Below are 18,888 nucleotides of genomic sequence, written 5' to 3'. Positions count from 1 at the left end.
TATATAAATCTTGATTAGGGGGCTGGGAAGGTGGCTCAGTGGTAGAGCGCTTGCCTTGCATGCCTGAGGCCCTGGGTTCGATTCCTTAGCACCACCTAAGCAAAAAGAAAAAAGCCAGAAGTGGCGCTGTGGCTCAAGTGGTAGAGCGCTAGCCTTGAGCTGAAGAGCTGAGGGACAGCGCCCAGGCCCAGAGTTTAGGCTCCACGACCGGACCAAAAAAAAAAAAAAAAAAATCTTGATTAGTCATAATATAACCTTAGAGTTCTACTACTTAAGATCATTTTAAAATTAGTTTTCAGACATAGTATTAATTAAATCCCAATCTCATTATTTTAGGCTTCACTATAAATAAATTTGCTTGTGTACTCATTTTAATAATGATGAGTGGTTAGTGCTGTGTTTACTGTAGTAAAACCATGTCATTTATGGTTTTAATCATTTCTAAGTGTTCAGCTGAGGGCTTTAAGTGCATTTCATATCATTGTTTCCTCATCCCACAACCCCCACCCAGAACTTTTCATTCTAATGCTAACCTCCATGACCACTGAGCTCTGACTCCCTGCTCCCCCATACCCCCATCCCCCAGTGCCGGCCCCTGACACCTGTATTCTACTTTCTGTCTCTGAATCTGACGCCCTCTGGGGAGCTTAGATACGTGGATCATGTGGTGTTCTTCCTGTGGGCTTCCCAGCTCTCCGAGCACTGAGTCTTCAAGGTTCCTCCCTGTTGGAGCACGCGCCAGTAATCCTTTCCTTTTTAAGGCTAAATAATGTTCTGCAGATTGTATATACACATTCCGTTTGTTCATTCACGCAGCATGGACTTGGGTTGCTTCCACCTGTGGAAGTTAAGAGTAAAGCTACTGTGAATGAGCACTTCAGTGCTGCTTTTACAAAAGGCAGTTTAGGTGCTAGGCGCTTAGCTTTTTAATCCAAACTAAGATGAAGATCTTTTGATTTTGAGCTTTTGATAGGTGGTAGTTTGTTTTGTTCCTCCTCTTTCCCCTTCATTTTAAATTTAAGGCCTAATTTTGTAACTGCTGTTTTATCTCTGCATTGTTTTCTAAGTGAGTAAGAAGTTTTGAGTGGAGAGTATGTTATATTTAGAACCTTGTAACAATATAATTTAATTCAGCCATCTAGTCATTAGTGCATACACTAGCTGTAGCATTTTACATTACAGTGCTTTTCAAATATGCAGCCCCTAACCTCTCTTCAAAACTGTGTTTGTTTAGGCACGTGCTGTAGGTGTTCAGCCCCCACACTGGAGAACAGTCCTGGGACAAGCATTCTCTTAATATTTATCCATTGATCAGCGGAGCTAAAGTAGGAACTTTGTTTGCTGAACACTAAGCTAACAAGTGAAGGTCGTCTCCATATCATAGATTGTGGGTGTTTAACATGGGGCTATTAGTGAGTATTGCTATCTTCAGAACAAAAAAAGTTTAGGTTAAATGTATTAGCTGTTAGGCAACTCTTTATATTATATAGGTTTTTTTCCCCCCCCCCAGAGATTGGTTCCTTAGTCGTGCTATTTAATGCTCCCATATAATTAGCTGCATTTGATGACCTGTTTGGTCCCAGCCTTGCAAGGAGTGATTGAGAGGACAGGGAAAAGGCAAATGTTGAAAGAAAATGTTTGAGTCCCTTCCCAAGTCATGATAATCTGGAATAAAGGCAATATACTGTTGGGTATATGGGGAATCTTTAATCAGTATTTAGGTATGACCAAGGTGCCAGTGGCTCAGGCTTATAATCAATCCTAGCTACTCAGGAGGCTGAGATCTTAGGATTGAGTTTGAAGCCAGCCCAGGCAGGAAAGTCTATGAGACTCGTATCTCCAATTAACCACTGAAAAGCTAGAAGTGGAGGGGGGGGAGAAGTGGGAGAGGTGAGGAGGGAAGGGATAATAAGAAAAAAAATGGAGGGGGTAACAGTGTTTGACAAGAAATGTACTCATTACCTTACTCATGTAACTGTTACCCCTCTGTACAGCATCTTTACAATAAAATTTAAAAAAGTCATAAGTGGAGCTGTGACTCAAGTTGTAGAGCACTAGCCTTGAGTACAAAAGCTCAGGGACAATGACCAGGTCCTGAGTTCTAGCCCCAGGACTGGCACATGCACACGTGCACACGCACACACACACACAATTTAGATATGGTAGTACAGACTTGTAATCTCAGAATTTAGGGGATGGAGGCAGGAGAATCACTAAATTTGAGGCCATTTGGGTTACTAGTAACAGTGTCTCAGCACCCAGTTTTTCAGACAGGCATGCATGTAAAAAGTATAACCCCTCTGCTCAGACCAAATGCTCTTACAAGACACTAACAACTATCTTTGTGGTGGGTGATGATCTAGTAGATTTTTTTTTTTTTTTTTTTGGTCCAGTCGTGGGGCCTGAACTCTGGGCCTGGGCGCTTTCCCTCAGCTCTTCAGCTCAAGGCTAGCGCTCTACCACTTGAGCCACAGCGCCACTTCTGGCTTTTTTCTTTTTGCTTATGTGGTGCTGAGGAATCGAACCCAGGGCCTCATGCATGCAAGGCAAGCACTCTACCACTGAGCCACCTTCCCAGCCCCTGATCTAGTAGATTTTGTGTCAGAATTTCCAGAGAGTTGCTAATACATTTGTGTGTAATCTAGATTGCAGTTAAGGGGCCAGCTAATACAATCTGGTGAGATACCATGAAGTAGGGATATTAACAGTTTATCATGGCTGCAAACTTGATTGAGCTGTAGGCCTAAGGAAGCAGCGTGTGTGTGTGTGTGTGTGTGTGTGTGTGTGTGTGTGTGTGTGTGTGTGTGTGTGTGTGTGTGTGTGTGTGTGTGTGTGTGTGTGTGTGTGTGTGTGTGTGTGTGTGTGTGTGTGTGTGTGTGTGTGTGTGTGTGTGTGTAGGTTGCTGCTTCATGGGACTCCGTGATGGTGTGGAGCGCAGGTTTAAACACAAAGCCTTGCAAGTAGGCCTGCATCTAGTGGACATAGCTGCCTTGGAGGGTTAGATAGAATACAAGGAGGGACTCTTGGTTCCTTTAGTGTTTGTTCTATAATTGACTATGAATGAGAAAGTTTCCTTTTCTCACATAGAAATACTTCACGACAGATAATGCATTGACATAGAGCCAAGGCTCCTTGGGAAATGAGGACTTCTCCAGCTACTACAGATCCTTTTGTTAGAGACTTGGTAGGGGAGATCAGGTGAACAGAAACTCTTTCAGACTTTGGGTCCAACAACTATAAGAGTGGAAAAATAAGGCAAACTGCCACTGGTGGCTCACATCTGTAATCGTAGCTTCGCAGAAGGCTGAGATCTGAGTATCATGGTTCAACACCAGCCCTGGCAGGAAAGGAGAATCTTACCTCCAATCAACTACCAAAAAAACTTGAGCACAAAAGCTCTGGGACAGTGCTTCAGCCCTGAGTTCAAGCCTCTTGACTGACAAAAATAAAAAAAGGCAATATAAACCTGATATGGTCTGTTCTTTTAAAAACAGCTGTATTGGGGCTGGGAGGGTGGCTCAGTGGTAGAGTGCTTGCCTTACATGCATGGCCATGGGTTCGATTCTTCAGCACCACATAAGCAGATAAAGCCGGAAGTGGCGCTGTGGCTCAAGTGGTAAAGTGCTACCCTTGAGCTGAAGAGCTGAGGGACAGTGCCCAGGCCCAGAGTTCAGGCCCCATAACCAACTTAAAAAAAAAAAATAGCTGTAATGAGATATATTCCCTCTACTACATTGGTACCAACTGAGTGGGTTTTGCTTTGTTTTGCTTTTATATTGGAGTTTGAAACAGGGCTTGTGCTTGCTTGGTTTACTTGCCTGGCTGGCACCACTTAAGCCACACCTCAGGCCTGGCTTTTTGCTGTGTTTTTGTTTTGGTTTATTTGAGAGGGAGTCCCTGGGACTTCTCTGCCCTGCCTGCCTTAACCAGTCTTTAGTATGTATCCGTAGTTTATTCATTTTTGTTGAAATAACATTTCATTCTATGGACATATCTCATTTACCCATTATTTACTTGGTGAACATTGGGTTCTTATTTTATCTAAATAATGGGGCTGTGAGCATTCTGTGTGAGTTTGCATGTGGACAGAGGTTGTCACTTCTCTTGGCTATACTCAGGTGTGGAATTGCTGGCTCATATGTAACTCTGCTTAACCTGTTATGAAAGACCTGCCAGACTGTGTCCAGATTGAGGGCAGCAGCTTCTGTTCCTGTGAGTAATGTGTTAGGGTTCTGATTTGCCATGTCCTTGGCAACATTTGTTATTGTTTGACTGTAGTTAACTTCGTGGGTGTGCAGTGGAGTTCTGTGGTTTTGGTTTGCATTCCTCTAATGACTAGTGATGTTGAACATCAGTTCTTGTGCTTATTGGGCAGGTACAACCATTTTTTAGGATAGACATCCATTCTGGTTCTTGGACCATTTGAAAGTGGGATGGTTTGCCTTTTTTTGTTTTTTGTGCTGGTCCTCATTGACACTGTACCTGAGCTTTCGTGCTCAAGGAACTCTGCCACTCCAGCCACAGCTCCACTTGTGGCTTTTTGGTAGTTAATTGGAGATATGATTCTCCTGGACTTCACTGCTTGGGCTGGCTTCAAACCACTATTCTCACACGTCAGCCTCCCAAGGAGCCAGAATCACAGGTGTGAGCCACTGGTGCCCAGCTTAATTTGCCCTTTTGTTATTGAAGTATAAGTTACTTATTTATTTATGCCAGTCCTGGGGCTTGAACTCTGGGCCTGGGCGCTTTCTTGAGCTCCTTTAGCTTAAGGCTGGCACTCTACCACTTTGAGCCACAGCTCCACTTCCAGCTATTTCTGTGATTAGTTTGAGATAAGTCTCACTGACTTTCCTGCCCCTGCTGGCTTATTACTGTGATCCTCAGATCTCAGCCTCCTGAGTAGTTAGGATTACAGGCATGAGCCACCAGGGCCTGGCTAATTACAATTTGCATATGAATTTAATTCTCCCTGTTGCCTTTTTCTGCTTCTGCTTCTTTTTCTTTTTCTTTTTTCTTTCTTTCTTTTTTTTTTTTTTGGTCAGTTGTGGGTCTTAAACTCTGGGCGTGGGTACAGTCCCTCAGCTCAGCTCTTCAGCTCAAGGCTAGCACCCTACCACTTGAGCCACAGCGCCGCTTCCGGTTTTCTGGTGGTTTATTGGAGATAGGAGTCTCACGGTCTCTCCTGCCCGGGCTGGCTTTGAACCACGATCCTCAGAACTCAGCCTCCTGAGTAGCTAGGATTACAGGCGTGAGCCACCAGCCCCTGCCCAATAGTTAATTTTTGAGTGTGATATGAGTTCAGGTCCGCCTTCATTTATTTTGTATGAAAATGGTAGCCACTTGCATGATGCCACATAGCTATTGTTCAAGCTCCAGCCTTATAGATTTGGAGGGTTTGACATCTTTCAGCTTATGAACATAAGATATCTTTACATTTATTTAAATCCTTTCTTTCAACAGTGTTTTGGAATTTTCAGTGTAGAAGTCTACCATTTCTTTTCAGTTTATTCCTAAAGTATTTAAATTATTTTCATTATTATAAATGAAATGAAATCTCCTCCTCCTCCTCCTCCTGCTGCTCCTCCTCCTCCTCCTCCTCTTCCTCCTCCTTCTTTTGGTCCTGGGGCTTCAACTCAGTGCCTGAGTGCTGTCTCTGAGCAAGGCTAGCTCTCTATCACTTTGAGCCACAGTGCCACTTCCAGCTTTTTCTGAGTAGCTTATTGGAGATAAGAGTCTCATGGACTTTTCTCCCTGGGCTGGGAGCCAGGATCCTTAGATCTCAGCCTTCTGAGTAGCTAGGATTATAGGGGTGAGCCATCAGTGTCTAGCTGAAATTATTCTCTTAATTTTATTTCCAGATTTCCATTGCTAGTGTATTGCAACTCAACTGATTTTTGTGTAGTTATCTTATACATTATTTTTGTGTATTTCCTACAGTCTTGCAGAATGTTACTTCTAATAGTTTTTTAGTGAGTTGTATAGGATTTTGTATATACCACAGTGATATCATCTGCAAAGAGAGACAGTTGCTTGACTAGAATGTCCAGGCCCATGCTGAGTGGAAGCTGAGCAGTAAACATCTTTGTCTTCTGTCTTCCTCACCATTAAATGTGATGTTTTAGTGCTTTCTGTGTAGATACCGTTTATTAGGTTGAGAAAATTACTTTCTTTTTTAAAAATTTTTTTTTGGGGTCCAGTCATGGGGCCTGAACTCTGGGCCTGGGCGCTGTCCCTCAGCTCTTCAGCTCAAGGCAAGCGCTCTACCACTTGAGCCACAGTGCCACTTCCGGCCTTTTGCTTATATGGTGCTGAGGAATCAAACCCAGGGCCTCAGGCATGCAAGGCAAGCGCTCTACCACTGAGCCACTTTCCCAGCCCCAAGAAAATTACTTTCTTGAGTGTGTTTATCATGAAAGAGAATTTGACCTTTTTTTTTAACTGCTCAGTGTGCTAGAATGCTTTTTCCCAAATTAATTGCTTCTTAAATGGCAGTTTTCTCTCTCTCTTTTTTAATCTGCAGAAATGGATTTGCATACCAAATGTGTGGTGGATGTGGATGCAAACAAGATCATTCTTAGTTCCGTGAATACGAATCTTTCCAAAGGAGATGCCCGGTAAGTTAAGAAAGCATTGTGTTCAATGGATTTGTAAGTTACTCAAAGCACCAGTGCCTACTAAACTATTACATTTACTTGAACAGAGATGGATTGCTTACTGTAAAGGCATATTTTTGTCTTCCACAAGTGTAGTCAGGTGGAAGGGATGAGGTCTATAGTATGTGAGTAAGTGCCAGAGTGACAAGTCTAGAAAGAGAGGAGTGAATGCTGTGTCTTCAAGAAAGTGATGCTGGTTGAAGGATTTGGTAGGACTAAGTGGAAGGACGAGGATGGAAGAGAAGATCACGAGATGATTCCTTAGGGAGGTGGCATTTTCTTTCTGCCAGGTCAAATCCCCTTTCAAGTCTCAGTTCTTGAAGGTATTTCTTCAAGAACAACTTCAGAAAATCATTTACCCACTTGCTGCTGTAATCTGTACCACCTAGTGCAATTATTGACATTGTTAACTGCAGTTCTAGAGGTGATTTAAAGTCTCTGAGGGAAGAGACTAGGGGAGGAGGGGCATTTGAGTATCACTTTACATTTGGATGGGGATCTGAACAAAAAGGGATATGAAGTGAATGGGCAAAGAAAAAAGAGACTGGGGCTGGGAAGGTGGCTTGCCTTGCATGCATGAGGCCCTGGGTTCGATTCCTCAGCACCACATAAACAAAAGAAGCTGGAAGTGGTGCTATGGCTCAAGTGGTAGAGCACTTGCCTTGACCTGAAGAGCTAAGGGACAGTGCCCAGGCCCAGAGTTCAGGCCCACGACCAACCAAAAAAAAAAAAAAGTACTCTGAGTGGGAATGTGGCTTGGTTGTATAGTGCTTGCATAGCATGCATGGAGGTGTGGGTTTGATACCTCAATACAACATAAACCTAAAACAAGAACAAGCTTAAAGTGGTGCTGTGGCTCAAGTGCTAGCCTTCAGCAAAAAGCAACTCAGTGACAGTGCCCAAGCCCTGAGTCCAAGCCCCAGGATTGGCAGGGGCGGGGGGGGGGGCGGGGGGGGGGGAGCGAGAGAGACTCATTACCTGACTTACGAAACTGTAACCTACCTGTACATCACCTTTAGAATAACAAATTAAAAAAAAAAAAACTAAAAAAAAAAAAAAAAGAAGAGATTAATTTGAATTTTGAAAAAAATACAGAAATTTTTTTTTTTTAAGTGAATGGTGGGAAACTTAATCTGAGCAACAAAATGGGACTCACATAGAGCTCCTGAGCTGAGCTTTCTCCCTCTCTCCTCTGGTCTACACCTTGGCTGCCCTTCCCTTTGCTTCCTTGCCCTCTCTCCTCCTCTCTTCTCACCTCCCTCTTTAATTTTTAAATTTTTTTTTTTTTTGTCGGTCGTGGGGCCTGAACTCTGGGCCTGGGCGCTGTCCCTCAGCTCTTCAGCTCAAGGCTAGCGCTCTATCACTTGAGCTACAGTGCCACTTTCCGCTTTTTCTGCTTATGTGGTGCTGAAGAATCGAACCCAGGGCCTCATGCATGTAAGGCAAGCACTCTACCACTGAGCCATCTTCTCAGCCCTCATTTTTAAAATTTTATTTTTTTATTGTAAAGGTGAAGCACAGAGGCATTACAGTTACATAAGTCAGGTCATGAATATATTTCAGATCTCAGATCTCAGCTTCCTCAGTAGCTAGGATTATAGACGTGAGCCACTGGTGCCCAGCATGAGTACTTTCTTTTTGGACAGTGTTACCCCTGCCCTTGTTCTTTCCTAGTTTTTCCTGCCCCACCCACAAGTTATATAGTTCTAGTATCTAGTGAGTACCACTGCTGTATCTCTCAATTTTTCTATTTGTAAAGATAAGCCTTCACTATGTAGCGCAGGCTGGACTTGAACTTGGTATGTAGCCCAGGTTCACCTGAAACTTGTGATCCTCAGCTTCCTGAGTGCTGGTATTACAGATGTGCACCACCATGCCTGTAGCTTTGTCAGTAAGACTGACAAGTTTTGAATATTATGATTGTTGGTTGGCAGTATCTTCCATTTCATTTATCCTTTTAGAGATGTTCTACCTCACTTGGCTGCTTTTTTGCTGTCCTGCTTATGTTCAAGTCTTTATGCCTAACATTTGCCAAGCTCCCTGCACCATTTGCTTTCCCACCAGCAGTGTAGGAGGGTTTGGATTTCTTTGGCTGGCTTTTTAAAGAACTGCCATTTGCCATAAGGATGGTGGTGGTACCTCTGATTAATTGGAGAGTGCATGCTTTGCCTGAAGGTACTCAAATTACAATGAAAAAGAAAACACAACATTGTGCTGTCCAAACAAAACAAGGTTGGCCAACTTCTTTCAGCCCTCGGCTGCTGACTTGTATCCCGTTCTGGCAAACTAGTCTAGTTGCTTTTCTAAGCAACCAAGGACTTTCTTGAGCAGGATTGAAATGTTCAAGGGCTAGAGGTGTGGACAAATAAGCACAAAGCCCTGAGTTCAAATCCCAGTGCTGGCCCAAATAATAAAGAATATACTGTTCAAAAGAATAAAACATTTCTGTACCTATTATTTGGTTTAATCATTGCCTATTCAATTTAAACTGTTCTGGGATCTGGGAATGTGGCATAGTGGTAGAGTGCTTGCCTAGCATGCATGAAACCCTGGGTTCAATTCCTCAGTACCACGTAAACAGAAAAAGCTGGAAGTAGTGCTGTGGCTTAGGTGGTAGAGTGCTAGCCTTAAGCAAAAGCTCAGGGACAGCACCCAGGCCCTGAGTTCAAGCCCAAGACTGATTAAAAAAAACAAATAACAACAAAAAAACCCTTTCTGAGCTGCCTCCCAATTTTAACTCTTTTATTCAGCACAATTAACTGCTTTCCTGAATTTGACCTTTTATTTTTGCTCTGTGTTCTCTGACCTGTTCTTAGTGTGTGTGATGAGATTCTCCCACAAGGTCCAGCACTGCCGTCGACGACACACAGAGGCAGGGGTTTCTCTGGTTTTCTGTAGAAGTTGGGTATTGCCTTTTCCTTCCCATGTGCTCACGTTTACCCTAAAGATTGGCAGCCAGCGAAGATGACAGTCTTCTGAGAAGCATGTCTGAGATGCTGATCTAAATAAGCCATTTTGTAAGACCATTAGAAATCTCTTTGTTCCTTCTTGTTTTGTACTAGACATCAGTCTAGTCAAGCTCATTAGGTAATTAATGAACACCTAGTATGAGCAAAGGACACCCGTCCCTTTTTAAACTCTGATCCTGGTGAATTTGTAGTTGGACTTGTGAAATACATTGATAATTAAGAGAGGCTGACTTACATAGTCCATTTCTCTTGCAAAATATATTGTTATTGCTACTGAGGGGAGGGCCTTTGCCAGTAATTCCTTTGAACTATATGGAGTCATTTTCCAGCTAATTCCTTGTTAGTGAAAGGCATCATTAGGTCCTATTAGATAATGACTTTTAAAATTTCCATACAGCTATATGGATGTTAATTTAAAGAAAGATTTTAATTGAAGGAAGTCATGCAAAATGCAATTACGGTATGCACAATAGACCTGTCTGTTCTGTCTGCTGTGAAATGACTGGCATGAGCCCAATAATTCTTCCCAAATAAAATCTGCTCCTCTGGAGAATCTTACATGGTATGCTTTAATTTCACAAAGAGGCTTTTACCCAAGGGGCCTGTCCACTGTAATTATGTTGGGGGCTAGACAGAGTGCTGTGTGTGCTTGGAGGCTGAGGTGATTCCTCAGGCCCTCCCTTTTACACAGATACAGCCATCTCTGAGTGTGTAAGCTGTGGGGTACCTTTGAACATAGCTGTGAAAATGAATCAGGGAGAGTTTAAAAAGCTACAAAAATACATATGGTTGGATGCATACATTGTATAGTTAATAGAAGATAATTAGATTGTACTAGGTGTAAATTTTGCTGTTTTGCCAGCACAAACTAGTGGGTTGTTAAAATAAACTGTTGGATTGCGAAGTATCAAACAATAAAACCATCTGAACAAAATTTGTGACACACTATTACTATAGAATTTATAATATTTTAGCATTGTCATTGGATATATAATGCCTTGTTTATGACTTTACTTCTTTTATTGGCACAGCAATAAGAAAGAATAGACATTAAATATAAAACTACTAGGAGAGCTGGGAAGGTGGCTCAGTGGTAGAGTGCTTGCCTGAGGCCCTGGGTTCGATTCCTGAGCACCACATAAGCAAAAAGAAAAAGCCGGAAGTGGCGCTGTGCCTCAAGTGGTAGAGCGCTAGCCTTGAGCTGAAGAGCTGAGGGACAGCGCCCAGGCCCAGAGTTCAGGCCTCACAACTGGACCCCCCCCCAAAAAAAAAAAAAAAAAAAAAAAACCTACTAGGACATCAACATTTGAGAAAATGAGGACTTTGAGTTCTGTGAATATATTGTTAGCAAGCTTAAGTCAAATAAATTAGAGCTAATAGGAATGCTTTAAAATTCGCCCTGACACTGTGGCTCAAGTGGTAGAGAGCTAGCCTTGAGCTGAAGAGCTGAGGGACAGCGCCCAGGCCCAGAGTTCAGGCCCCACGTCCGACCCCCCCCTCCAAAAAAAAATAAACTTCGCCCTGAATTTTTGGTTTAGCATAAAATGGTCAGATAAAGTATGATGTACTAGATAAAATATTGAATCACAATTAAAGTTAGGCAAACACCAAACCGAAAATTCAAGGGATTTTTGTTGTGTACTTTGTTTTGTTTGTTGGCTTTCCTTGTCTTTGGCTTTAGCCTCCAGTGTAGTTGGAACTAGCTTGCTTTCTGTGTTGAAGTTGGAGACAGTAGTAGTCCTTAAAGAAATACAACACAAGGAACCCATCCAACCCCTAAAGTTGCTGTTTTGACAGTACCTTGGGATGTTTTTCTGATCCACTCAACTTCTGTGCCTTGATAATGTACCACACATCAAGCTGTTAGGATAATCTTTATTAACCTTTAGTTCCATTCAGTGAAAATATTAATTATTTTTGTATACTGTATATATAAGCATATTAGCAAAACAAAAAAACAGCAAAACAAAGAGCTGGAAAGTAGAAAGAATAGGTTAATTATTCATTGGTTAGATTTTCAGACTCAGAATTGAAATGAAATGGTTCAGTTCTGAGCATTGTCTTTGTGTGTGTGTGTGTGTATATATATGTTGGTACTGGGGTTAGATCAAACATGTAAATGTTATGTTTGCCTTTTAATTTAAAAAAAACTTTAGGGCTGGGATGTAGTTTAGTAGCAAAGCACTTGCCTAGCAAGCATAATGTCCTGGGTTTAATCCCAAGTACAAAAAAAAAAAAAAAAAGAAAAGACAAAAAAAGTACAGTTAAAAAAAAACCCACTTTAGAGGCTAGGAATGTGGCTTAGTGGTAGAATGCTGGCCTAGCATGCATGAAGTCCTGGATTCAACTCCTCAGTGCCACATACACAGAAAAAGCCAGAAGTGGTACTGTGGCTCAAGTGGTAGAGTGGTAGCTTTGAGCAAAAGAAGTTCAGGGACAGCACCCAAGCCTTGACTTCAAGCCCAGGACTGGCAAAAACAAAAACACAATAAAAAAAACTACAACTCTTTATTAAGAAGAACTTCAAAGACATGAATATAATGAATCTCGACCTCCCTGTCCTCACTCTTGAAAACTGTTATGGCTAATACTGGCCTCATTGCAGCCCCCTTTTCTTGAATTGTTTTGAAGGGAATTCCAGTGATCCACAAATATTTTAATATTGTTTTTATTACAAACTATAACCACAATACCGTTGTTGCCCTCAGCAGACAAGAGTTAGATGATGAAGGTTGGGCATCGCGCACCTGACAGTGGGTAACTTTGTGAGTGCGTGTGGGTGGAAAGTGGAAAATCCCACAGCTGGGCTGTGGTGCATCACAGGCTCAAGGCAGGAGCACTGCAAGTATTGCATGAAACTGCCTTCAGGCAGTTCCAAACGTAGACGAATTTCAGGTTCAGACCGAGTCCCATTCCAGGATACCTCATCACGTATTTACCAGTATCCCAGAATTAAAAAAACAACCAAAACTAACTCTGAAATCTGAAATACTTCTGGTCTTATGCATTACAGATAAAGAATACTCAATTTATGGCATTGCATTTTCAGTCACAATTCAACACCCCATTGTTTCATTAAGTTTTTTTTTTTTTTTTTTTTGGTTGGTCATGGGGCTTGACCTCTGGGCCTGGGTGTTGTCCCTGTGCTCTTCAGCTCAAGGTGAGCGCTCTACCTCGTGAGCCACAGTGCCACTTCTGGTTTTCTAGTGGTTTATTGGAGATCAGAGTCTCATGGACTTTTCTGACCGGGCTGGCTTTGAACCGTGATCCTCAGATCTCAGTCTACTGAGTAGCTAGGATTACAGGTGTGAGCCATCGGCGCCTGTCTGTTTCATTAATTTTTCCCCACAGTTTGTTTTTACTGGGATCTGAATATGATCTACATAGTGTGATTGACAGATGAAGCTTAACACTTCTGGTTCCATATTGGAGAAGCTGCTTGTTGGTTCTGTAGACGGATGAAGAAGTAACTTGGTGCTGGGTTAGATTGTTCTGCTTGGTCTTACTCCAAAGCTTCTTGCCTTCCTTGAAATTATGTTTACTCTGCTGTTCCTTACCATTTTCTCTGATCTGACTCTAGTTAGGTTTCTTACTGCCTTGTGTTTAAATTACAATAGAGCCTTTTTTTTTTTTTTTTTTTTGCCAGTCCTTGGGCTTGAACTCAGGTCAGGGCCTGGGCACTGTCCCTGAGCCTCCTTGTGCTCAAGGCTAGCACTCTTATCACTTGAGCCACAGTGCTACTTCTTCTGGCCTTTTCTCTGTATGTGGTACTGAGGAATCAAACCCAGGGCTTCATGCATGCTAGGTAAGCGCTCTACCACAAAGCCACATTCCCAGCCCACAAAAGAGCCTCTTAAGTGGCTTCTAGAACCCACTATTACGAGCTCATCCTCAGGCCTGCTCCTGCTTCCTATAATCTGTCATTTGAATCCACGGCAATCATCATTTCTACTGATTTAGAAACATTATTGGCTTGGTGACAACTTTGATGAATTTGTCTTTTGCAGTATTTCCTAATACCTGCTTTACCCCAAGGGAAGTCATGTGTGAGCAAAACCTTTGCCTGCTGGGTGCTTCCTCCTGCCTCCTCACCGTCAGTCCACTGATGGAGTGACAGCACTGGAGGAACTCTGTGCCTTACATTTGAAACTGTCTCAAGACTGATAGTCATTCTAATAAGTTTTTGTCTTTAAAGGGATAGACTTTATTTTTGCTTGTGCCTGCTAGGCAAGTGCTCTACCACTGAGTCACATCCCCAGTGTTCTAATTAGCAGTTCAGTAGGTAGTCTAAGAAAACCCCACTGTAGGTGAATCCCTAACCTGACTGTTAGATGTCCTGGCTGAACCTGTCTGCCAGGCTTTATCCACTTACTGAGCAGTTGGATCATAGGGCAGAGACAATTCAGGACACACTGTGGTATGGAAAAGGGCTTTGGGCCTTGCTGTGTCCAGACGCTTCATTTGGGCTTTCAGGCTCTGATTTCACCCTTGTCTCTGTATCAGACATCTCTGTATGCTGCTCAGATCTTCCCACCTCATTCCTCCCAGGAGCCTTTGATCATTCTCTGCCCATCAGTTCTCACCAGCTCAGCCTGGACTTTGACCTGCCTCACATGGGCATAATCTGATACTCATACCCTGCTTTCCCTGGCCTTGCTCTGGGGTGCACTCCCTTGGGTGATTTCTGTTCTCTGCAGCTGCTCTAGCGTGCACTCCCTAGCTGCCTGGAGTCCTGCCCCCCAGGATTTTGTGCCGAGGCATCCTGGTGGGTGCCATGGCTTGCAGGTTGACTGGCCTGATTGGTCCCACGTGCAGTGACCTGCCGGGTCCCTTCGCCTCCAGGGATGTGGCACTGATAATCAAGACCTGAATGTAGAAAGTAGGAAGAGAGGGTGGCCTGCTGTTCTAGAGTAGATTGAGTTTTTAGTTTATCAGCCTCACTGGCATTGGAAGGCTCTGAGCTAGAGTGGAGTTCAGTCAGCATTGTGGCTTGTGGGGTAAGAGAAGGCAGAAATTGGTTGAAGAGAAGGAGTGGGGGTGGATGTGGGCATGCATTCTGGGTCTGCCAGCTACTAGCTGTGCAAGTCTGGAAGCTCATCTCACCGCCCTGAGTGTCAGTTGCCTTTTCTGTAAAGTGCCTGAGTTCTATCCCTACTGTAAGAAAAAAAAAATGGCTTGTTAGTCTAGCAGGGTGCTGTGGACTGATCCATGTCATTGTCCTCATTATCCCAAGACTTGATTGAAATTCGTAAGAGGTTCTACGCCTTCCTCCATACAGCCATACTACCAGGAGGGCATGTTACAGTAAAACCCAGACCGAGGGCATCTTCAGACTTAGTTGAAGCAGCCTGTAGTGTTGATCAGACAAAAAAGATAGCTGAAGGCATGCAAACACAGCTTCCAGAGAGAAATTCTGATCTTTTTTTTCTTGTCTCTGGGAACCTGTTGGTAGTCTAATAAAGCCATGGACCCTTTCTTTTTTCTTTTTTTCTTTCTTTTTTTTTTGGGTCTGGTTGTGGGGCCTGAACTCTGGGCCTGGGCACTGTCCCTCAGCCATTCAGCTCAAGGCTAGCGTTCTACCACTTGAGCCACAGTGCCACTTCCGGCTTTTTTTTTCCTGCTTATGTGGTGCTGAGGAATCAAACCCAGGGCCTCAGGCATGCAAGGCAAGCACTCTACCACTGAGCCACCTTCCCAGCCCGCCATGGACCCTTTCTTAGGAGTGTCAGGGAACTAAAGTGCAAATAGTTATAGAGGATCCCAATATATACTGAGTTACTGTGATTGGAAATACTTTTTTATTTTTTTATTTTTTTTGGGTCCGGTCGTGGGGCCTGAACTCTGGGCCTGGGCGCTGTCCCTCAGCTCTTCAGCTCAAGGCTAGCGCTCTACCCTTGAGCCACAGCGCCACTTCTGGCTTTTTTCTTTTTGCTTATGTGGTGCAGAGGAATTGAACCCAGGGCCTCATGCATGCAAGGCAAGCGCTCTACCACTGAGCCACCTTCCCAGCCCCTGGAAATATTTTTAGAGACGTGTTTATTGCTGTAGTGACTAAACAGTTCTAGTATTAGGATAATTACTTAAATTTCAAAACTTTTTTGAATACAAATAATACTTTAAGATACAACCATGAGGATATGATATGAAAAATAGGTGATTTTTATTGGTGACCATGTCATAGGCACCACTATTAATGCTGTAATTCATTATGACATAAATAATGAAAAGAATCATAAAAGTTTGTGATTCGTTATTGTAAAATGAGAGCCTCAGCCTTCCCATCAGTGTTCACAGACCCTCTTGTTCAGTCAATGTGGATAAAACATCCTGACTAAAGAAGGCAGTGACCTATGCAGCTGAACCCTGGAGGATGTATTTGTGATTAGGATATCACATGCGAACTCGTTATCTCTAGGTGTGACTCAGAACCCATGCCTGCACTTACAGCATGTGCTTGGGGATAATTTTGTAGAATGGTGAGACTTGTGTAAAACACACACCAGCAGTGAGGATTTGGGGAGAGTCCCACAGAGGAGAGCCTCTGAGATGCTATGGGACTTGGCTTCAGTATTTGAACTGAAGCAGTGTTGTAAGAGGGGCTAGGCAAGTGCCGGTGTGGTGGAGTCACACGCGGGGCTGCTGGGAGAAGAGAGGCCAAGGAGGCCATTGTTGCTGTTAGTCTTCTGTCAAGGTTAAAGATGCCATTGGAAACCGTGAAGAGGGTGCTGCTCTCTGGGTTCAGCTGTTTCAGGCAGAACAGCATGACCTTGGTGGTAGGAAGTACAAAGGCAGAATGAGCCACCTACAAACAGTGCACAGGGTATGGGGAGTGGGGGCCACACAGAGACAAATCCAGTCCCAGCTATGAGCACTTTACTCCTGGCAGCCCTATTATTATTTACCTTCTACTGCGGGAGAAACAGGCACAGAGAGATTAAGTAACTCGCTCAGAGTCTAACAAGGCCTGTCTGGCTCCATGGATCTCTGGAAACCATGCACTTAGTACCTAAGATTACGCTGATGAAATGTGGAGGACGGGCTAGGCAGGGCGGGACTGCCCCAGGAGAGTGGGTCAGAGGCTGCAAACTTGATACCAGCCTTCGCTGGTTCAGATGCCTTGAAGGAGGAACACTGAGAATGGGGGAGGATTTTCTAGACTTAAAAAAAAAAAAAAATCCAGTCCTGGGGCTTGAACTCAGGGCCTAGGCACTGTCTCTAAGCTCCTTGTGTTCAAGGCTAGCACTCTACCACTTGAACCACAGTGCCACGTCTGGCTTTTTCTGTGTATGTGGTACTGAGGAATTGAACCCAGGGCTTCATGCATGTGAGGCAAGCACTCTTCCCAGCCCTTCATGAGACTCTTATCTCCAATTAACTAGCAAAAAGCTGAAAGTGTAGCTGTGGCTCAAGTGGTAGAGTACTGAGCAAAAAATGCTCAGAGACAATGCAGGCTCTGAGTTCAAGCCCCAGTACTAGTACACACAAAAAAAGGAATACTCATTTGGGACAGAAGTTTGCATTAATTACAGCCAGAATGAATGGTGTCATCATGGTAAGTCACCTGACTAGACACCCCTGTGGTAGGGTTTCCAAACATGCATTGTCGAGTGACTCAGCTTTGGTTCTAAGGTGTTTACACCACTTCACAGCAAAGGAAACCTTTATAACTGACTTATTTACTGGCATTGAGTTTTGGAAAACTCAGGGGTGAATGGAGAGGGCAGGCTACAGGCCAAGGGCAGACTAGCATTGCAGGCAGCATCTAGAGCTGCATTCCATGGATTCCAAAGACAACCCATCCCATCCATCCACTGCAAAGGGCAGTAACATCCCAGCAAGTCCTGACTTCCTAGGTCTAGGGAGCCATGGCTTACACAGCCCTGGAGGGCATGGAACTAAGGAATAGCTCTGCCCATCGTGGATGGGATTTATGATGATCAGAGCTAAATAGAAGCTTTATTAAAAATGAAAACACATATTCTGGTGATAGGCTCAGATTGTTTCTAGTCCCATAGCATCTATTGCCTGAGCCTGGCCGTCTTGTGATGTCACAGCGGCTCATGCATGTCACGGATCTGGAGGAGCCCGTGGGATTTCTTCCTGCACTCACACCCACAGAGCCTCTGTGGCCCTGTATTAAGATTCATGTCAGAATTTATCGTTTGACCTTGAAAAGGTTGTACAAGGGGGTTATACCTAATGTGTCCATCTCGGCACCGGTGCTTCTTGATGAGTGCCACCCTTCCATCATTCTCCCTCATCCTATCTGTTCCTTCCTAGGCTCACTTCCCATTTCCCTGTTGTTGTTGTTGTCTTTTGGCTAGTCCTGGGGCTTGAACTCACAGTCTAGGCACTGTCCCTGAGCTGCTTTTTGCTCAAGGCTAATACTATACCACTTGAGCAACTTCCAGCCTTTTCTGCTTATGTGGTACTTGGGAATTGAACCCAGGGCTTTATGCATGGGAGGCAAGCACTGTACCACTAAGCCACAGTCCCAGCCACATTTCCCACTTTTTTCATCGCATAAATACACTAAGTATTCTTACTGTATTTGTCCCCAGTTCCTTTTTCATTCATCATTTAATCAATTCTAAAGCAGTAAGGATTTTCTGATTAGGTCTGAATTTTGAATTTTTCACCCACATTCAGCAAGGCTAACCTCTTCACTCCCTCCTGTCACCTCCATATTTAAAATGTTCAGTTTTATGTTGACAGACTAATGGTGTGACTTAAGCTGTGGTTTCTGAATAAATAGTTTCTGTTTGAGGTACGTTAATTTCAGTTATCAAATTGTGGATTTCTAGTCTGGAAAACAGACAATTATTTCATCTGTTCTTAATACTCATCCTTAAGAAAGCCTGTTAATTGGGAGGCAAAGCTCTTGTAAGCAAGAAAAATTCAGGAAAATTGAATCATCTTTTAAAAAACCTGGATCAAATTTTATACTATTTTTCCTGTTTTTCTGATTCTGGGGCTTGAACTCAGAGTCTCACGATCTCGTTTACCTTGTTTGTTCATAGCTGTACCATTGGAGCCATGCCCTCAGTCCAGCATATTGCTGGTTAATTGAAGGTGGAGTTTTGTGGATTACTCTGTCCAGGCTGGCTTTGAACGTTACTTCCTGGTCTCATCCTCCTAAGTAGCTAGGATTACAGGCATGAACACCAGTGGCCAGCTGACAAACTTTAAAAAAGAATTTTATTAGTATACAAAGGGGTTTTAATTCAGCATATCAATTTATGATACAGTGCGTCTTGATCATTGTC

The 18,888-nt window shown here is 43.4% G+C and overlaps 1 protein-coding gene across 3 annotated transcripts in view; it reads left to right on the top strand.

The window, feature by feature from the left end:
* Kif13b (kinesin family member 13B) overlaps positions 1-18,888 on the top strand; it is a 138,476-nt gene that overhangs the window by 10,213 nt on the left and 109,375 nt on the right. For all 3 annotated transcript variants that reach the window (XM_070016776.1, XM_070016777.1, XM_070016775.1), the window contains exon 2: positions 6,521-6,614. In XM_070016776.1, the coding sequence (XP_069872877.1) occupies positions 6,521-6,614 (94 nt within the window). The remainder of the gene's footprint in view (positions 1-6,520; positions 6,615-18,888) is intronic.

This window comes from Dipodomys merriami, unplaced genomic scaffold (genome assembly GCF_024711535.1).
Source record: "Dipodomys merriami isolate MVZ:Mamm:240054 unplaced genomic scaffold, mDipMer1.0.p SCAF_12, whole genome shotgun sequence".
In the NCBI taxonomy this organism is placed as follows: domain Eukaryota; kingdom Metazoa; phylum Chordata; class Mammalia; order Rodentia; family Heteromyidae; genus Dipodomys; species Dipodomys merriami.
Note: the sequence above shows the minus strand (reverse complement) of the source record. Positions and strands in the feature narration are given on the sequence as shown.